Source organism: Perissodus microlepis, chromosome 17 (genome assembly GCF_051167445.1).
Source record: "Perissodus microlepis isolate ML-2025 ecotype Zambia chromosome 17, ASM5116744v1, whole genome shotgun sequence".
Lineage (NCBI taxonomy): Eukaryota > Metazoa > Chordata > Actinopteri > Cichliformes > Cichlidae > Perissodus > Perissodus microlepis.
The window spans coordinates 10,504,401-10,526,871 of record NC_140477.1 but is presented as its reverse complement, the minus strand read 5'-3'; the positions used below and the strand labels follow the sequence as shown (position 1 = coordinate 10,526,871).

Sequence of the window (22,471 nt, the reverse complement as noted above, 5' to 3'; positions counted from 1 at the left end):
AGTAAATAGCTAATAGCAAGAATGTATTTACGTTATTATATGAATCATGTGATTAAAACAAACATTACCTTCCATCTTTTTAACCCTCACAACACCGATGAACCCTCTGGTCATTTTAAACGTGTCTTAATGCTTGGCATGCGTTGGTTTCCGTCATTTCTGCAGCTGGTTCGTCACGGTATTGTGTCCCCAGAAACACTTCTGTTGTGTTTTGTGGAATTTTCTTGGTTTTTTTTCTGCTTCTACTGTGTTTTAGTCAACTTCTTTTTTGTTTTAATCAATTTCAGCTGTGTTTTTTTTTTTTTTTTATTTCCACGGTGTGTTGTTCAGCTGTTTTTTGGCAGTGTTCTTCTAGTTGCTGTTATTTTCTTAAGCTGCAGTCCATTTGACCTCCGAGTGCCATGTAGATCTCAAACACAAGAGAAATTTATTTTGCTACTTTTTGTAACTAATTTGTAACCATTTCATAAAATGTCAAGCCAGAAAGCTAATGCATTTACTTCCCTACAAGATGAAACTTTCAAAAAAAAAATGCAATTGCAACAAAGCACTTAAAGCTGTTCTAAAGGTTTGTCCAGCATCTTGAAAGCCCTTTTGTTCTAATTTACCAAGCTCTATTTGATTTGATTAGCAGGGAAACTTGTCCCTGCGGAAATATTTAGTTGCCTGTGGCCCCATGTTTGCTCACTTGACACTGAAATCAAGCGTAGGGATTCTACACACGTTCTAAATGAATCTGCAGCTTCAATTACACAGTGTATTGTCTGCATTAACCTGAGATAGAAGCTAACTCTGTGTGTGTATTTGTTCAGTCTTTGTATATGTACCCACCTTTCTAAAACAAGTGTTTTTGTTATTGTGTTATACTCCTTTCTCAAAAGCACTCATCTGGCACTGATGTTACAGATACAGTAAAGAGGCTCCACGCACCAATCCCTCTGGTACTCACTAAGCCACACAAACACAAAAAACACTGCTTTGGTGTCCGACTCACCCAGTACAGCACGTCCGTCCAGCCTTCCATGGTTATACACTGGAACACCGTTAACATGGCAAAGGCAAAGTTGTCGAAGTTTGTGATGCCGTCGTTTGGGCCCTCCCACCCAACTCTGCACTGTGTTCCATTCTGCTTGCAATGTCGACCATAAGCTCCATCAGGTGCACATGGTGCTGGCTTTTCCTCTGCAATAGTGCCTGTGACAAAAGAGAAAAAAGTGGCAATGGCCTTTTTTTTTTTTTCAGATATCTTACAAATAATGTCTTTTTTGTTGCTTTAATGATGCACTGTTGAGGAGGGTCAGAGGTGGAAAATTAGACTGAATTACACACAAAGATCATTTTCTGTTGTACGAGGGAAAAAACAGCTCAACAAGACAGCTATAATTTATTTAGAAACCACAGATGTAGTGAGTTAAACTTCATAGAAAAAGCCATTTTTAGCTTTTACTCATCATGATTTTTAATGTAGAAATCAAGCAACAGGAAGCCAACTTAAAAGTAGCAAAATCCACAGATCCTCGAAAGCCTGCTTGAGGCATGCTCCAAAAGGAGGTCACTCGTCAAGGATTCACATGTTACGATAACCAAATTTATAACAGAAATAATCATGTTTAGAATCTGGTATAAAAACATTTTGTGCTCTGTAGCTTAAGTCTGCTTTGATGCCAACTGTAAATTTTCACATAACCCACTGTTTTAAGTGTATTTTGCATTGGTAGCACGTGCAAGTTTCACTTCCAATAACTCTGTAACTTTTTAAGATTTTGTCATATTAAAACATACTGCAAACTATAAGTTGCTCACTTTTTTTCGATTGTGTTTTGTTTTAAGCCTGTTTTTCACTCGTCAAAGTTAGCATCTCATGTAGCAATGCAGTGACTTTACACAGGCCTAGAAAGCAGTTGGCAATTGTCTGCTAACCACCGGCTGCTAGGATTATTCCTTACTGGTTGCAAGAGGTTGCTTGCTTATGCTGTGAAATCAGTTGCTAAGCTCCAGTCATGTCTAGAGACCTGTCAGCTACCCCCTGTAATCAGCGATTGCCAGGGAAAAGTTGTGAAGACATGGAATATACTGAAATATGTTGATTTCAGTGGCAAAGCACCACTTACTTTGAAGCTGAACTGTCTCTGCTTCCAGTTTGTGTCATACTTTTTCCAGTTAGTTAGCATGTTTGCAGACAAATTGGAGCCTTCCATGCAAATTATGGATGACAGCATCAATCTGCTAGCAACCAAAGCAATTGCAAAGAAGCTTTTGGTATGGCACCTGTTTGCAACGGAGTTCACCCTATTTGCCAGCACTAGCAATAGCAGAAGCTGCAAGCTTCAAAACTCTAGTCAATGTTTCATTTCAATGGAATATCCATGTACTGTACTATTTATGATATAAATATGATATATATTTATATGATATAGTGGCGACAGGATCCTTGTTATCAAAATTCTCCTTGAGATCATGACTCCTTATGCTTTTGTTTACACAGACTTGCACTTTTTTATCGAGCATACTTTTCGAACTCAGCTGCTTGTCCTTTGAACTGCAGATCCCAGCAGGAGAGATTTACGCCCATCCAAGCAGTGCTCACTGAACATTTTGATTTTTTGCTACGGGAAGCTCTGTTACAGATTCAATCCATTCACATAAAAAAAGAGGTTGAAAGGCTAAAAGGACACAGTGAAATAACATCAAACAAAGGCACCATGAAAAAAATCAATGTGGAAAAATGTTTTACTAATTATACAAAACAAGCTCTCCAGGGTGATGTATAGGATAGCAGAGTATTCCACTGGCACTTACCCTGTGGAAAGCTAATGCCTCTCAGGGGATGTATAACACCATCATAATAACACTCCAGTCCATTATACCTGAGGCCCTTTGCTGAAAATTGTTTCAATCATTTATGGCAGCTGTTGTTTCAATTATTGCTGAAATTGTTCCTGCTCAGAAACATAAATGATAGTTTGAATAATTAATTGATGTGATCATTTAACTGTTTAAGGTTTGTTTGCTGATAAAGTTCTACTGTAGAGTTCAAATTTATGCAAAGCTCAGTCAAACCAAAGACCTTGAACACCAAAGTTTGCACTTTGTATGTATGCGAATAAATGCTAACTGAAGCATGCCTGCACATACACTTCAATACATGCTTTGATCATGTATCTAAGCAACTGAAGTGTTGTGTGCCATTGGCTGTGTTTGATCGTGCATGTTTTTATTTATATCTGTGCATCAGTGCTTACAAATAGGTATTCTACAAGTGAGTGTTCATACCTGTTAGGTTATGAACGCAGGTCTTGTGCATCTTGCCCATGAAGAGCTCCAGACCGATGATGGCATAGATGATGATGACGAAGAGGACCAGCAGGGCGATATGGAGCAGAGGAACCATGGCTTTGATTATGGAGTTCAACACTACCTGTAAACCTGCAGGAGGCACACATTTGCTAAGAATCCAAAAATGCATATGAGAGTGTACAGAACATTTGAAAAAGGCATACAGTTCTTATAAAATCGGAGGATTGGAGACTTAATGTCATTAAAAATCATTATTGGCACCTCATATACCAGCATTGTCATAATGAATCACCATGCAAGCACTTAAGCTGGCTGTTATATTTCATCTGAAGCTTTAATATTGCTTTTGTACAGATATTCTACTGAAAGGTATGACTTCTATTAATTGTAGGCAAAGAAAAAAACATGGTATTTTTAAATGCAAATTTGTCTATGAGCAGAACACCTTCCCAGTTAAATTTAATAAATGCTTTGATGAACTGAAGCTCAGTGCTCTGCATATTAATAACTTAAAACAAGAGGAGCAAAAATATGTTGCAGCTGAAGAGGCGTAACAATACAAAAGGCAGTTGGAGAAATTGTGGGTTTATTTAACTGACTAATTTGTTAAAACAAACTAAATTAAAAACAAAAAAGCTCACAGGCTTGCGCATATAGGCGAGACCAGTTTATCAGATTACACTCGTATTAATTTAATCAGTTACTCTTTTTAACTTTTTAAAACGCAACTGCAAAATCAGTGTGGTGTCATGGAGTGAGGAACACTTAGATAGTTGCTGGAACAGCAGTTTTTCCACTTGTCAGTCGTGAATAACTGGCATGGCTAAGACGTCTAGATTGTACAACCTCGTGTTTTTCTTCCTTTAATGATCAGCCTTTAATAAAAAGATAATAAATTCCACAGCACATAAGCAACTGGATGCCATCTGTGCGCAAGTCAGCTGGCAAACACGCTGCTGATCAGTTGCCATGACTGCCATGACAGCCCAGTGATGTTGGACAGCGCGGCGCACAACGGCACTCAGCACTTTTGCACCAAATGACAAAGTGATAGCTGTGCACTTGCATCCTCTGCATTTGTCTGCAAGTGTAATGCACATAAAGGTGGAAACACACTATTTTCATTAAGATTGTCTTCACAGACAAGTACGCATATAAATCGTCCAGCTCTGAAAGCCTCTGAATTTCTGACAAGAAGAAGACTGGGTGTGAGTATATGTGTGTCATCATGTGTGGCGTCAAGCACCAATGCAAACTTCAATCTCTGGTCCATTCCACCCCCCACAACACCCAATCACCATTCACACCTGATCCCCAGAGCACCATTTGTGCTCCTGCTTTTCTCTCTTTCATTCTTCTTTTTTACTTCCATAGCTCTCAGTACTTACTCGGTACTCCAGAGACCAGTCTGAGGGGTCTGAGTACTCTGAATGCCCTCAGAGCCTTGACATCAAAGCCCGCCGCTTTCCCTCCAATAGGAGTAGCCCCATCCCCTTTTGTGGCCTGCTCCAAGATTGCACTGAATAACCTGTAAGACAGAAGGTAATGACTTCAATAACCATAAATTTCACATTGACACCCCATTTCCACATACTAGAGAATATATGAGAGAAAGAAAACAATAAAAGAGATACAGCTGTAAAGGCCCCACCACAGTTGGTGTCATTATGGCCATGTGTTTTACATCTTTGTTTGCCACTTTAGACATTGTCAGTAGTGTTGCACAATATCAGGTTTCAGTCGAAATAAAACTTTTTAAACACGTTTTTCATTAATCCTATACCAAATGAATCACCAGTGGAAACATTGCAATATAAGTGAAATGTGCTTACAGCAGCCAAATTTGGGAACATATTTTTAGAAGGTAAAGGCCTGGTGAAGTCAACAGTGTCGTTTCACAATTTGACTCTTGAAGAAACTCGAAAGCAAAAAATAAAACAGCTTAGCAAGTTATCCTTCCAAGAAAACAATCGAAAATGTTTCATCTGTTCCTTCTGTCTTTCGCAGATAAGGAAATGTGAGGCATGTGGCTTTAATGATTTAACAGTCAGCTCCACAGATGCCTGTGCATGACTGTAGTGAAGAGAGCTGCACAGTCAGGTTATGTGGTACTATGCAGAAAAACTCTCTTTTAAAATGTCAAATATATTTTTACACTTTTGCCCTTTTTAGTTATTACCCTCCATGAAAACAGAAACATCCAGCCAAGAAAGATTTAAGCACAAACTGCTCATGAGTTTAAATTAATGGACTTTGGCCAAAATGTGTGAACACTTTACTTTGGTGAAATTCAGGCCTGGGACTGATTTTTATAGTTTGGGTTAGTGACTTTTAGTGAGAGTGACCAGTTATTACCAACCTTGGGACTGAAAGGACATCATTACAGAAATGGGCCAAAACAGCTAAACAGGTGCACTCTGAGGATGGCCTTGATTTTGGGTTTGAAGGGTCACAAGCCAATAAGGTTGGGCAGCACCGTTTTACTGTAGAGCAGTAAAAGTTTGTGGTAAATGTAAAGCGAAATGTCGTAAAGCGCGACAGTGCCCATGAGTGCAAACCGAGGTCGATGAAGTCATAATTTCTCACATTGGTCTGCAAGAACTTGGGATGAAATACAACACCGATCCCATCTGTGGTGGAAAGCAGAGGCCAGTGCCCAGAAATGTCTTGAATGACATGATCAGCAATCACACTGTACTCTTCAGGTTTCCGTACATATTTGTCAGTATAAAGCAGAAGTATAATCTTCAATGAAGAGCTAAATATGTTCTTTTTAACGCTCCCCCCTTTTGTTAACTATTATCCCAATGAAATTATTGACATACATCCCTTTGGTGTAAGTGACTCACAAGCTTGAATTTATGTACGTCCAGCTGAGCTTATCACTCTCCCCTTCCTGTCTCTGGCTCTCCGAGATCCTTTAGAAATCACCATACAATACCATTTTCCAGCTAGCGTGGCTCAAAGGCCAGTCAGTGGCACGTTAGTCATGGAGAATTATCAATTAGCACAGATGAAATGGCCACTTGAAAAGGCCTCTCAAAACATATCTCCCTCTCTCTCCCTCTCACACTGTCTCTCCCTCTCTATTTCGCACTACCTCCCTCTCAATTTGATTAACTCTCTTTTCCTCTCTCTCCCCCTCTCTCTTGGTGGGAAGCACTCCTTTGAAACTGAGCACGAACAGTACGTCAGAGATTCACAATTTTGCACCACCAGCATGTTCTTTTGTTGTAGGGTGTTTAAAGGTAATTAGAGCCTTGGAGTGTAGCACCACATTGTGAGCTGTATACATCCACAGCTAAAGATAGTACCAACCGCACGCATTCAGAAAGAGAAAAAAGGCTGAGAGGTCTCACAGACGTCAAAATGTCAACACCGCGTCACTTGAGAAAAAAATATTTACACTTAATTATTACAGTTTTAAAAGCTTGAGCATGTTTAAATAGTGATTCTTGAAGCGATGTAAATAGCACTTGTAGCAAAGTGTGATAAGGTAAATGCAGAGTCTCTGCTTCACATTTAGATGGCACTACAGTCCTTGATGCACTGACTCACTCAAGACAACTTTGAACTGATAATGTGTTATGCTGCAAATACACATACTTTACACCTTTCGATACCTTTGTTTGTTTGTTTGCTATCCTGCGAACAGAGAAAAATTGACTGACACATATTTGCGGATTTAAACATCCAATAGTCTGTATATATCTATAGGTATTTATTTGTTCTTTCCTTTTTAATTGAATTGAATTGATTTTATTTTTGTGTAGTTATCTGTGTGATTGTTTAGGCCTTGGCCAACTTTGCTCAGATCAGCTGGTTGTTGCGTTTGTGGTGTTCCAAACACGTGATATATTGAAGGGTGTTTCTACTATATCTCCTTTTACATTTTTTACTTATTGGCATAAATTGTCATAAGTGCTGATAGTTAATATCTACTGATAATATCAGCCCACTGATAAGCCTAATTTAGCTCATTTTGGTGTACGAGGTATGTGGAGTTGCTATCTAGTATTACTATCCATCAAAGGCTCTGATTAATAGTCAAATCTCTAGAACAGTGATTCCCACAGTGCAGGATAAATGACTGTATATAATCTTTTACACAGTCATTGTGCAGGAAGGAAAGCCCTTGTGGGCTGTAATGGTACTGCACGTGAGCTTCAGTAATAACAGAAGTATTTATATTTATATAAAGGTATGTATTTAGATAAAAAGTGGATAAAATCGGGTAATAAGAGATGGTAATGATATTGATAATTACTCTGATCTAAAATAATGCTTTTATATTGAAGGTTTCCTCGAGTTTGGCTAGCCTAAGATACCGCAGTTTATTCTTACTGTTTAAATTATTTACTTTTTTTTTTTTTTTTTATACAAAAAGCTACGACTGACTCATGAAATATTATACCAAACCACAACACATTATATTATCTCTTATAAAAGCAAACATAGTCTATAAAACTCTTCAAACAAACTGTCACAAACTCTGCGCTTATAATATAAATGAATTGTTTTATAAATTGTTCCGTATGCGTGAAAGGAAAAGTTCTTTCCCAGCACGTTTTGTCATTCATCTTCAGTATCCAAAGGTGTATGGTACTCCTGTGTAATCTGAACATATATCTGTGTAAATACACACAAGTTTGCTTCACAATAATTTCTAACATTCTCCAAACAAGAAAAGTTTAATAGAAGAAACAAATGCTTTTTTGTGGGTCAGGTCATGAAAGTTTATTCACATCACATTCACTGTCGTCTTTAACTCGACAGCATGGAAAGTATTGCCTGTAGTGCCAAATCTGAGTGAAGTATAGTGAGTTTTCCCACAGGCTTTTTTCCCCTGTTTTGTTTTTTTTCTTTTTGTTACAGTTTAAAGCAAAATATTCATTCAGCTTGTATTAATTCTGTCCAAATGTTACATCCTGGAGTACAGTAAGTGTCACGTGGTAGTTTTCTGACCATGTAAATGCTGAACAAATGGAATAGATAATTTTTTTTTGCCTGAATCCTTCACTCTGTATTTTGTATTGATCACACCCTTAATACAGGGAGGGAAAGTAAAATGAAAGAAACATAAAATTGCATGGGGAAGGAGAAGGACCTAATATATCTGAGGAAAAACAAAAGTGGAAAAAGTGATGACAAAGAGTGAAAGAGAGAAGTCAAAAATGAAGAAGTAAGTAAGTAAGTATGTATGAACATTTATTTTCCAATCTGATCTTTAAGTTACTAAAATTGAACGTGGGTCTTTTTTTTTTTAATTGTTAATGATTATTAAAAATGTGGGTGGGGTATGGGGTACACATTTTTTTCTGTGTGACAGAAAAAGTTTGAAAACTGCTGTGCTTGAGTCTCATTCATATTCATATTGCGCATGCACACATGAACACAGCCTGTTGAATTACTGAGCCTTAACTAATGACCTCTCAGGTAAGTGCCAGCCAAGTGTGGACCGTAGTATCTATGTGTGTGTGTGTGTGTGTGTGTGTGTGTGTGTGTGTGTGTGTGTGTGTGTGTGTGTGTGTGTGTGTGTGCATGTGTCTCTGAGGCTGCTCAGCACCAGGTACAAGCTCTTTCACCCATATGGTGAATAATCCAGAGGGAGTGAACTCTTGTCACTTCTCATCTATACACAGACACACAGACAGACTGGCAGTTAGATTCGCAAGGGCACAGAGACAAACAGCCACTTATGCACACAGCCACACAGACACCCAGCCACACACACTTCCTGCAGCTTGTGAAACAGAAGAAGTTTGTGTTTGTTAGCTTTTCACATCTATTCTAGTGGATTTTATTCGGTTTCCAATTCATTTAAATGTCAAGTTAAAACTGAGTTTGCATATTAGTGGAGTGCTTTCTAATGTGTTAGCCCTTTAGCAAAGAAGTGGTTAGGATTAGGCAACATGAGCTGTTTGGGGGATATTAGGAAAGAATTATGATCATGATCATGTTCACCTTCACGACTGATTTACATAGCAGCAAAAAAGGAGCGTACATGACCGTTGCACTGAATTCTGGCTGCCTCAATTTAAAAAACTAAAATTTTGAAATTATTCAGTATTCTCAGATCTAAATCAGAATTTGGGGGGAAAATATCTGAATTTGGAGACTGAAGCCAGAATTCAGACTTTAATCATCCAAGCTAATAAAATACACTAATCAAAAGTCAATAAGCTGTTTGGCATTGGCATAGAAGATTTGGTGTTCCCTCTGGGTGCAACCCACATTCTCAACTCTACTGCTCATCTCTGCTGCTCAACTCTTAAATATGTTTACAAATGTGTCAAAGAAGAAGCAAAGTTACGACAAACAAATAATCACCAAACACAAATTTCTTTACATTTTGTGCCAAGTTTATATGTTCAGTGGCCCTAACCCTCTAGTATACATATTTTTGAGCCTTTTGAGGCATCCATATCCAGTCCCCTATAACATTAATCATTAAATAGACTGATGTGTCATTCTGCAGTCAAACAGATGCGTATTTTGCCTTCTGAACTTCCTTTGGCAAGGTTGTAAGAGAAACAAAAATATTTGCAGGCATCAGTGCATTATAGTTGTAAATTAAATCATGTTACATTACAATAAAAGGCACAATTCACATCGAGAAAGAGACATGAACAGAGGGAGACAGACAGTGAGGGTAGATAACAGCTTAAGAGTGGCAAAGGTTGTGTTTATGCCACGGGCACTGGCACCATGTTTTCAGCTGATGGGATGTATGTGTGTGTGTGGTTGGTGTGTGTGTGTGTGTGTGGTTATAGGCTCAAGCCAAACGTGTTCAGTTAGTGATGGCTAATATGAGTGAACACTTGACTTGCAATGAACAAGACTCACTGAATGTGCATGTCTGTGTGTTGGTGTATTTACAAAGGCTTCCTCCAGGCTGAGGGTGCTTTCGTGCACACATGCACATGAGCATGCACACACACACACACACACACACACACACACACACACACACACACACACACACACACACACACACAGGCGCACACGCTCAATTAGACCATCTTTATGGCATAAATGTAACTGTCAAGTCCAGTGGTCAAGTCCAAAATTATGTACACACAGCACAGCTGGCAAGGGGGTCTCACACACACACACACACACACACACACACACACACACACACACACACACACACACACACACACACACACACACACACACACACACAAACTTAGGCAAAATGGATTTAGCAGATGGACTATGTTGCTGAGTTGCAGATAAAGAAAAACAGAGCAGAGCTTTGCTATCAGCATCTCACAAGCTAATCAGTTTAGGCTTCACCAATACACTGATGGCCAAAGTTTGCTGCAGCTTTAGCACAGATTTTCTGTGAACTAAAGAAAGCTTTGTCAGCGGACAATACTCCTCTCAAATGGCTACTACAGTAATCTTTCTAAAATACAACAAAATACTAAATATACTCGAGATATTGTGAAAAAAGAGCATGCATATCCTCAATCAGCTTCCTAATTCAGAATTACTTTGTGTGCCAGCAGGTTGGACATTGCAAATCAAATAATTTTACGGTCACAAATAGAGAGAGTGTTCAATAACTCTGACAATATCACAGAAGTTGCGCTGATCCAGGCTATCAACACAGACAATTCGACTGTGAAAGATGAACATAATTTTGGCACAAACTGAACTTTTTATTTCAATGGTTGGATGTTAAATAAACACATGACTGTCGTGTTAAATTAGTAAATAAATTAACAGACTTCAGCTTCTCACCAAGGCCGTATATTTGTCTCTCTGTCAATGAGACGAGTCGAGCTGAATTTTACGAAACCTAGTGGAGATGTTGAGCAAGGAGGAGCAGTAGAAGAATCTATAAAATGTTAGTGCAGACCTGGATCACTTTCATTAAAATTGCAAAATATGGGATTGGCCTTGTGGAGTCTGTCTGAGTGCCCTTCTGGTTTTACTAACAGGAAGTAGAGTAAAAGATGAGCTACAAGAGAAAATATAGCTGCTTCTTTGCCTTTGCAACTGAAAGTAAAGAAGGCCACGTGAAACGCTATCTTACTGTAATTTTGATAGATGCTAACACTATGACTACCTCTTACATTAGACAGAGGCTGCCAATTGACTTGGCTGTACTTCCATTGGTTGACAGTAATTATACTAAGGTACTATGATTAATTTGCTAATGATGTGCTGAGGTTGTGTGTGTCAGGTAGCTGTTGAAAAGAGACTATGCATCACAATTACACAACTGAATCTATGAAATCTGCTTCATCTGTCAAACTTCATAGACTCACTTGGAGTAACAGAGAACCATCAAATAACACCTCCCAGTTTGTCTCTTTTCTGTGTGATTCTGATCGCTTACCCTACAACTACAATGATGAAGTCTAGCAGATTCCAGCCGTTCCTCAGGTAGGCGTTGGGGTGGAAGAGCAGGCCGTAGGCTATTACCTTCAGGAACGCCTCCACCGTGAAAATGATGAGGAACAGATACTCCACACGCTCCTGTGCAGACACAAACATACAAAAGTCCATTTACTCATCTGAGGGGCATCATTGCAGCATGACATAGAACGAGCAACAGACACAGATAAAATCAGAGGTAATTAGAAATGAAAATTTGAAATCAGATTAAATACTAAATTCATGTCGCAAAGGAATGATTCAGTATTCTTGAACTATGTGCAGTAAATCTTTTCATCGTGAGAGGTGGCTTATTGGAAAAAAATTGACATGCTGTAGCACTATTATATACACACGTTCATTCACAATCATAAAACTTTTTTATTTTTCCCACATCAACACTAAGGACATTGTATATGACTTGTGAGCACTCGCAGTGCTGGCTGCCTACTCTTTCAAATTTATCAGCCAGAACAATATGTTCTGCCGCTGTTTATGTGGCTTCTGCTTTGTGCGTATGCATGTGTGTGTGCGTGCGCATGTTTGATTATTTATATGTTAACATGTATTTGTCTAACTTGTAATCGTGTACACAATCAAAGCATTTTGATTATTTAATCAAACTGGCTCTCTTCCTGTCCTACGACGTTACTGTCTGATGGAAGGAATGATTTCATGTGCACATGTATGCACACGCAAACACACATACACACAACGGGATTTTTACTACAGAGCTCCTCAGGGATTGTTGTCATATTGCCGACCCCAGCCTGACAGGGTCCTGGGAAATGTCCTGAAATGGCCTTGAAAGAGAGCAGGATCATATAACTTTCTGACTGTTGCAAAGTCGTAAACAATTCATCATCCATATCTGATTTTAAATATTTTGTCAAGTTTTTAAGGAAAATGAGATCAAAGCAATGCAGAAATCTATTTATTTCTTGCTGTGCAAATACAATGTCCTATATATAGAATTATTCAACATCCTCTTGCTTTCTGCCCAGTTTCTTTCTTTCTTTCTTTTGGGGGTGGGTAATAAAAACATCTATCAGTCCATCCATTCATTTTATTCCCTCCTCTTCTTCCCTCTATTTTCCCATGGATACATACACACAGTGGGCCAGAGGTTTGGGACAGAAGGCCAGGCAGGTCTCTCTAGGCTCCAGTCTCATCCCTGGGAAGAATCAGCTAAACCTGAAGAAGCTGTGTTTAAATTTACCAAAATATCTTCACAGGCTGACTGACAAAAGAGTTTAGGTTGGATTCCATCATTGACTTACATAACCACATACAATACTGATGGAAAACAGCTTCTAAATTGTCCAATCCACTGGAATTATATGCCTTCAAGCCTGTTATTTCCTCTGATCAATGCTGACATTTTTCTCCTGACAGCTACAACACTGACGTCACTGACTGTGCAACACCTGAGTCACATGCTGGCCTTTGTGTTTTTAAATTTCTTTTTGTTTCTGGCTTGTTTTGAGGCTCTCAAATACTAAATCATTTGCACTGAGAGGAAACATCTTTTAAAACTTAAAACTGATAAGGAATAAGTGATTAGCAAGGATCTAAAAGAAAGATCTGTTTACCACTGTCATAAAATGGACATGACATTGGTTTTGGAAAAAATAAAAATGTATTCTTCTGTAGATTATACAGCAGGGGTGTCGAACTCCAGGTCTCGAGAGCCGATGTCCTGCAGGTTTTAGAGCTCACCCTGGGTCAACACACCTGAACCAAATGATTAGTTCATTACCAGGCCTCTGGAGAACTTCGAGACATGTTGAGGAGGTCATTTAGCAATTTAAATCAGCTGTGTTGGATCAGGGACACATCTAAAACCTGCAGGACACCGGCCCTCGAGGCCTGGAGTTCGACACCGGTGTTTATACAGGGATGGCATTTTAAAACTGAATTGTTTGTTGGTGATTTTAAGGACAGTACAAAGAGTGAACATTCTCAAATCATTGCTGAATGAAGGTTAAATGTTTGTAATGGTGTTTAATCCAAATCAGTCCGATCAGTCTATAATCGCTAAAGTGTTTCTAAAGTTAATGTTTATGTTGGAAAAACTTGTGTATACAGTAGCTGCATTAAGATTAGATGTTCAGGCTGATGGAAATCCGAAGGCCATCCAGCTAAACAAACAAGAAAAGACTACATCAGACTCTCATTAGGCCAGCTGCAGTGACACTTAACACAGCCATTTCCAGTACCATGGGAATCAGGCATTTTTGTAACCACTGATCTCAATTTTTCTCAAGTAGTTTTTTTCAAGTGTTTAAACTTGTTTTTTTTTTTAGAGCTCTATATAAGAGCCATCTCAGAAATGTCTCATGAATCACAGCTGCCAACACATTACAACTGCAAGAGGCTGATAAAAAACAAAAAAACTTGTCCTTTGATTTCTTTTTTGTTCATAATGAAGCGATTAAACTTGTAAACCATGATTTTTCCCGCACTTAGAAATGCTCAAGTAACTTGACAGTCAAGGAAGTGACATGAATTATAATTCTGTGGGTTTAAACAGGTTGAAACACAGAATACGTGAAAGGCGAGTCGATTTTTAGCCCAGGGATTCTGCGCCTCAGTCACCTGCTCAGAAAGCTGTCTTAAACTTGTTGTGCTCCTGCTCTCTACGTTTCTAACCTTCACTCATTTCAATTCAAGTCTGTTCAGCGTCTTTTTCAGCCCAAAAGTGTCCAGCTTAAAGATAAAAACTGAGATTCTCACAGTCGACACCTGTTTTTTTTTTTTTTCTGCGTGCGCGTATTGGTTTCAAAGCCGGCAGAATTGATTTGGTTTAATATTCACCGTTTGTACCGCCGACCCTTCACCGCACAGTGGAGTGTTAGCAGTGTATGCGGAAGTAATTAATCTCACAAACACACACATCCTCCCTCTCGAATATACAAAAGCTCTCTATCACGCTCGCGCTCTCTCACACACCCGAGCTGTGTATCTGCTGGTGACAGGCAGACAGTGCGGCGCTCAGAAACATAAAACAAAGAAAAACATCTGGTAGGAACAGCTTAGCCTGACACACATACACACACAGACACACACGCACACACGCACACACAGAAAACACACACTTCCTTCTTTCCTTCAATTCATCCAAACCTGTAAAGGGCAAAATCCAAAGGGGCAAGACTAATTTGGTTAGTGACTGGAAAAAGACAAGAGAAGATGAGAGTACACGAGGAAGAGCGGCAGACTATAGAGACAGAGAGAGCGAGAAAAGAAAGCAGACAGAATGACCGAAAGGTAAGCATGTGGGGGCAATAATTCAGTTAACTGTGATAGGTCAACCAAACCACCTATCCATCAACTAGGCCAATCAGATTATAGTATCGACATTCTACCATAGAGCAGACATTGTTTCCATTTGCAATGACCTTCTGTGTTTGTGTGTATGCTGCAAGACAGGATTAGCTATTAAGCTGCTTTTGAAGGAACCCACAGATATATCGCACTGTGTGTGTGTGTGTTAAGGCATGTGTGTGCAAGAAGAAGACAAAAAAAGTATCATATCGAAAGTATTACAACAGCACAAATTAGTACCACAGAAGAAATATCCTATTCTTGACTTGTCCCTGCCAAATTCTGACCCGATCATCTGAATGTTGCAGCACAAATCAAGACACATTAGACCAGCCAGTAATGTTCTAATCTTCAGCTTTTGTGTACTTATGTGAACTGAAGCCTCAGGTGTGGCACCCGGTGTGGTCTTCTGCTGCTGTAGCCCATCTGCCTCAAGGTTTGAAGTGTTGTGCATTCAGAGATGCTCTTCTGCATGACTTGGTTGCAATCAGTAGATGGTTTAATTGCCTTTCTATAAGTCTGCAGCAATCTTCACATTCTCCTCTGACCTCTGGCATCAACAGCCCATTTTCTCTCAGAGAACTGCTGCTCACTGGAGATTTTCTCTTATTTAGACCAATTTTTGTAAACCCTAGAGATGGTTGTGCAAGAAGCTCCCAGTTGATTAGCAGTTTCTGAAACACTCGGACTAGCCCTTCTGGCATAGGATAGTGAGCTGTCTAGGATGACACCAAGGCTCTTAACCTGAGGTGAAACAAAAACTGCGAAGTTGTCATTAGTGAATGTGAAATGATTTGGTGCCACTTAAATCATCTTTCTTCCACATTCTGGTGCTTGGTTTGATCTTCAGCATGTCCACAAATGCAGTTATATAACTGTACGAAAGGTGAGAAAGGAAAGAAAGGTAAGGAGGACCAAGGTTATTAAGGCCCTTGAAGGTGAGGAGAAGAAGCTTGTATACTATTCAGAAGTTCCTGAAGGATAGGGATGATGTGCTGGTAGGACGGGGTTCAGTTTTGAACCAGTTGAAGCTTATGGAGGGATTTTTGGAGGAGACCATCTAAGAGAGAATTACAATAGTCAACGCAGGAGGTAACGAGACTATGAACAAGAACGGACGCCGACTGAGTGGAAAGAGAAGGATGTAATCGGTTAATGGTGTGTAGACGGAAATAGGCAGAATGAGTGAGATCACTGATGTGAGATTTATAGGATAGTGAGCTGTCTAGGATGACACCAAGGCTCTTAACCCGAGGTGAAACGAAAACCACAAAGGTTCAATAGTGAACGTGAAATGATTTGCCTTTAGTAGGTTGGATTTGGAGCTGATACGGATTTCAGTTTTATCCTGATTGAGCTTAAGAAAATTTGAGCTGAACCGGGATTTTAATTCAGATAAACATTCTGGAGGAATCAGGCCTGCAGGAGAGATATAACTGGGTGTCATCAGCAAAATAATAAAAGTGAAGATCAAATTTATTGAAAATGGTACCAAAAGGGAGGATGTATATTATGAAGAGAAGAGGGCCTGAGACTGAACCTTGGGGTACACCAAAAGTGACTGGGAATAGATGAGAGTAGAATGATTTAAGTTGAATAAACTGGGAACGGTCAAGGAGATATGATTGGAACCCGGTTAGGGGTGTGTCGGAGATGCCAAGAGAGGAAAGTCTGTTTAGAAGGATGGAGTGAGAGAAAGTGTCAAAGGCTGAAAGATCATTAGTAACTTTAAGTAAAGCAGATGTACTGTGACATGAGCAAAAGCCAGATTGAAACCTCTCGTAGATATTATTATTAACCAGTTGTGAATGAAGTTGAGCAGTTGTACTGCTGGTGCGCTTAATCAAGTTACAGATGAGTGTAGCAGGAGCAGTAGTTCCAGTTAATTAATGTTATCAGGTGAAGCAGTATGACTTTATAACTTTTCTCTAATTTGTTTTTTCCTTTTAAAAACTTTTACATACAGTAAGGGGTTAAATTTAGCCCAATAAGTTGGTGGGAAAAACCTGTTAATCATTTCATTTATTTTTACAGCGCTTTAGATTTAGGTTACGATGTTGTAAAAGTTTGCACATTAGAATTATTAATATAGTTTGCAGGGGTGAAGGGGGTGGGAGTTGTTTAAACCTATGTTTTCTAATCTGATTTGATTCCACATCTACCTTTGGAATTATTGTTGATACTCTTAAAAGTAACTGCTGAAATAACTGCCCAGAGGAGTTGTTAAGATGCACGGCTGAGTGGCAAGACTTGCTTCTTGAAAGACTTTGGTAAAGTAATATCAATACCCAACACCCTAAACAGATGGAAATTCTTTAAACAACGTGGGCTCTGTATGTAAGTCATATGCTCAACACCTACATCAGACTGAACTAGCAACCACCTCTTTCCTATATGAAACCAACCAAAAGCCCGTGTGAGGCTGCAGATAACAATATTAGAAGCTCAGACAAAAAAGTAAGAGGATGATGCTTTGAATTTGAGCTCTTTTAACCCCATGTAAAGTTAGGGCCACACCTGAGGCTCTGTCTTCTTCTCTAAGTGTCAACTCCTCCTCTCCCAATTATTTTTCTCTATCCCTCTCTCAGTTTCTCATTCCTCTCTTCTACATCTTCATCTCTTTCTTTCTCTCTATCTCTGTGGGTGCCAACAAGAAGTTACCATAGAGACCAAGATGGGTTTCTACGTTACCATGGAAACTGTGGGCTGCAACAGCAGCGGCAGCAGACTTTCTCTTCCTCTCTCTCTCACACACACACACATACAGATGACACTGATCAGTACAGTACTAAGAATATCCACAGCACATAGTTCTAATTACTACTCTTCTATCAGCATTCAAACTTCCTATTGTAAGTCTTTGTGCACTTATGTATACCAGCAATAGCTCCTGTATGAAATCATGTGCTCATCTCTGATGCAGTGATCATGTGTTATACTTGCCACGTTTTACCTTTTACTTACCACCAGCAGATTGGACTTAGTCTCATATAAAACTTTAGTGTCACTTTACACAGGCCTTTCATCTATAACATTAAACTTAGCCAGTTCGGTATGGATGACCATGAGCACGTCTTTGCCAGTAGAAAGGCAAAAAGTAACCATATTTCAGACCTCTGTCTCAGGTGAAATAAACAATTCAGACTGTCACTCTCGTCCCATGACCTGTTCTTAATGACTTAATGCACTGTTAGTGGAAGGTACAGTTAAGGTCCAAAGTGGACCATGAGTGGCCCAGAACAGATCCTTAAGAGGGCTCACGAGCCATAAGTTTGACACTTGTGATCTACAGAATAATGTAACACAAAATCATTGGATGTTGAATGCCATTTGTTGCATTCTTTGCCAAGATGATCCTACACTGCTTCAATAATGTTGAGGTCCAGCCTCCGGGTAGACAAATCCAAGACTCCTTTTTTTTTTTTTTTTTTTTGGGGGGGGGGGATGCTTTTCACATTTCTTAAGCACATGATATTGTTTATCTGCTTTTCACGGCTGCAACTTCTTCTTTTTGCCTCCTATTGTTCAGTTTCCTCAACATTCCAACATTCAACCAAAACGTTACTTTGAAACTAGTCAGGTACAAGGCCTGGACTAAAAACTGAGAAAACAGTCGATGACTGACCTTCAAAACCTTCAAAAAACTATTGCTCAATATCAATTTAAATAATTTGAATAAAGTCGGATTCTTTGTAAGCAAAGTTTTCTTTTTCCATCATGTCTTTATTCACATCACGTCATCTGTCACAGTTGTAAAGGGCTGCTTGAAAATGAAAAAAATAAATCCTAATCTAAATTACATTTAGATGCCAATTATTTAACATAATTAATCATTAACTTCATAAACAATATGAATTTAATGAAATCAAAAATACCAATTTTTACTTGGGTTTTTGGAACTTAATTGTGTAGACAGTGAGGCATGCCACTTGGCTTCAGGCTAGACTTAAAAGAGGGTGAACTGTAAACTGTAAAGATCATTATAGTAAATGAGCACATAATTCTTTTATCTCAATTACCTTGTTTTCACAATCATTGGAGGCCAAAACTCCATCCTGAGTACCACATCTGACAGTCATAAAGAGGAAACACTCAGCTCTCCATTCCTAAAGTCTGCTCTGCACTAAGGACATCCAGCTATCAGCTTTTCATGGTCACTCAAGAGAAAGGAACTATTTTCTTTTTCTCCAAAGCCTACTATTGAGGTTGTATTGAGAAAGGCTCTTAAAGGTAGGTTGAGTTTTGATGGCAGCACCTTGGGTTGTAAAGTTTAATATATTGTCAATCATCTATGTCAGCTGCCCTGTTCCATGAGTCGGAAATGGAAGTGTCTTTTTCCTGTGCTCACTGCCTGATGAAACAGATCTCAAAGCAGAAATAAACACCAGAAGAAAAGAAAGAAAATTTCAGCATATTCTGCAGTTTTCTGTAATATAAAGGTCAACCTTCAACCTTTAACTTAGTCTAAATTATGCTAGGTTATACTACAAGTTCAACACGGCTTTGAATCCATTCCTTTTAATGTAACTGACTAATTCTGAGCTTTTAGTGAGACACTAGGTTTGGTTTACTGAATATATATGACAGTAAGAGCACGAGTGCTTATGTTCTACATAATTAAAGGCTGACACAAGGGAAGGGGGCAAAACAAGATGTAAGGAGGTCTACATAATATGTAATTATGATATCCAGAAGCCTTCAGCTACAGCGTGTGTTCATCAAACATAGCTTAGCAAATATTATGATTTCATTTGAAAAAAAGGCCAACCAACACTGCTTTGATATATTCAAGCTGTAAGCGGTGGTATCTCTGCCACTTACAGGTGATTGCAATTATTTTAGAGATTTTACTGGTAACAACTTTATAAATAGTCTATTATTGCACAACTACAGTCTCTTAGTTGTTGAGAGGCCACAGATCTGAACACAGTGGTAACATGCTGCATAACATGTTTAAATCAAGACTAAATTATAAAATTCAGTTCCAGTCTGTGGGACTCTGGCAGGAATTACATCTTGTCTTCATGCATCCAGCTGGAGAGAGATGACAAGAAAAGGGATCTATACTTATCAAGGGTCATGACCCCTGATCTACAGTTATTGATCAATGATAGATCACACACATACAGTCACTCACACAAGCAGGTAGGCCCAAGCTTACAGTAATATGGCTGATGAACTTTTGTCTATGAATGGAAAAATACTAGACTGTCATTGTTTATTTCCTGCAGTATACTGAATATCAAAGTTTACATAAAGACAAAAACTCCAGTTTCTAGGCAACTAGCACTGTAACTACCAAATAAGAAAAGCAAGAGAGAAAAGAAGACAGGAAGAAAGTATGAAAGAAAAAAAGCAAGCACGAAAAAAAAAAAAAGCATGAAAACAAGAAGGGAAGAAAGAAAGGAAATTGAGACATTTGTATCCATGCAACAAACGTCTTGACACGCAATCTGTCTGTGGAGGTTGATTATCATGAGACTTGTGTGTCTAATGTGATAAAAATGATTCACATTTGTCTTTCCATAACAATTTTTACAAACACAGATGACATGCTGTGTTCTCTCATGCTGGTCCAGGGAGTTTGCACATTTCAGCTGTAGCTTTTTTTTTAAAAGGCAACTTTTAGGGGAAGCAATGACATAATACGAAGAAAGAATGCAGAGTGATGAGTATTGTTAAGGGCTGAGATTTATTTCATACTGTTGGTATGTCAGTATATGCAATCATTTCAGAGTTTGAATTCCAGCTGGCTGAGGCATTTCTATGTGGAGTTTACTCTGGATTCCTCTCACTGTCAAAGACATGCATGTTACATTAACTGGGGAACTAAATTGTACCGATAGTTTGAAATAATCTTTATTTACGTCATACCACTTTATACATCAATCTATTAACTGTATGAAACAAGCTACTTTTTGCTCCTGGCCCTTTATACCACCTTTCTTCTTATCAGTTGCTCTTTCTGTTCAAAAGTACAGACATTCTTCACATAACTAAAAGTACGTTCTACCAGGTACTTTGTGCAAAACAAAAGAACTGTATGCCATATTAATATAATAATAAAATAATATGAACACAAACTTTAATTCAACTGAAATTAATCGAATCATCATCATCAGCTTAAATTCAAACTGATGTCCGCTACCCTTGATGTAACCCGACACTGACCATGAACACCACAGCTCCTCTGCACCAGTCCAACATAGTGCATTACAGCGAACTTAACCGCAGTGCTGCAAACTCACCTGTGTAGCCTACGCTAAAATGTGAAGTTCTCTCTCAATCTTTTCTCTCCCGTGAAATAGAGCAGCTGTAGTTGTTTTAAGCAGACATTTGAGGTGTTAGAAACATCCCCTTTGAAATGACTTACTACTTAAAAACAGTTACTCTTTTTATGCTCGCTCCTTTTTTTATAAAGCTGATCTACTCCAACCAAAACATTTAAAGTCATCTTCAAATATAGACCGAAGGGCAGAAAACCACTAATGAGAAAATGTTTAGAAGGCTATCAACGTAAGCAGAGAACTGAAAAAGAACCAGAGTAATTGGTCTAAAAATAAAAGAACACAGGGGCATAAATCATGTAATATAGACAGCCAGTGTGTGTGTGACTTAGAAAGTGTTGATAAATGTGTGTACACTAGTTGATGTCTGGGAGGAGGTAACTGGTACCCTTGAGAGATGAGACGGAGAGAAAGAAAGCTGGAGATTGCAGAAAGAAAAAGAAAGATATTGTACATAATAGGAAGAAAATAAAAAAAAACACCAGATGAAAGGTTGGAGAAGCGAGTCTTCCTGGTTTTTTCCACTACCTCCTTTCCAGCTTACACACTCCCTTTCCTTTCTCCCGATCAATTGAAACATGCTACCCCTCCACTTCTGCATTCCGTTGAGTGTGTTGTGCCTGACTTATCACGACTTCGCCTGCGTCCTGCCTCACCACGCAGGGAGACAGATGCTGCACACAGACACACACACACACATAAAAGTCACAGTCCTGAGTTTGGAGTTCACGTTCACACCCTCCCACGCACGTATACGCTCACAATACACACAGATTTGTGCGTGCAAGGGGACACACATGCAAAGGTACAAATGAAGACAAAGTGAAGTGAGACGCGGGATCACTGTAGTGCATCCAGATCAGAGTAGCTGCTTGCTAAACTGGCAGGAAGAGATAGATTACTATACTCTATAACTCATTGCATGACTCATGGTACAGAATGAGTGTGTGTGTGTGTGCGTGCATGCATGTGAGTCATCTAATATGCCTCTTGGGCTGATCATGCTGCTGTGACTTCTAAGGAACACGGAGAGACTGAAAGGTGGTATAGAATGACAAGACCTCACCACAGCATATATTGATATAGAATATTAAAAATAGCATCATTATTCGTCAATCTCTTACAAATGTCGCCCGATTATAGTTGCACTTCACTTCTGTCTTATGTGA

At 39.0% G+C, this 22,471-nt stretch overlaps 1 protein-coding gene across 16 annotated transcripts in view; it reads right to left on the bottom strand.

Annotated features, from left to right (window-relative positions):
- Nucleotides 1-22,471, bottom strand: part of cacna1c (calcium channel, voltage-dependent, L type, alpha 1C subunit) — a 235,227-nt gene that overhangs the window by 71,985 nt on the left and 140,771 nt on the right. For all 16 annotated transcript variants that reach the window (XM_084910578.1, XM_084910568.1, XM_084910562.1 and 13 more), the window contains exons 4-7: nt 11,651-11,790; nt 4,686-4,825; nt 3,274-3,426; nt 995-1,194 (exon numbers count right to left, since the gene is read on the bottom strand). In XM_084910578.1, the coding sequence (XP_084766704.1) occupies nt 995-1,194; nt 3,274-3,426; nt 4,686-4,825; nt 11,651-11,790 (633 nt within the window). The remainder of the gene's footprint in view (nt 1-994; nt 1,195-3,273; nt 3,427-4,685; nt 4,826-11,650; nt 11,791-22,471) is intronic.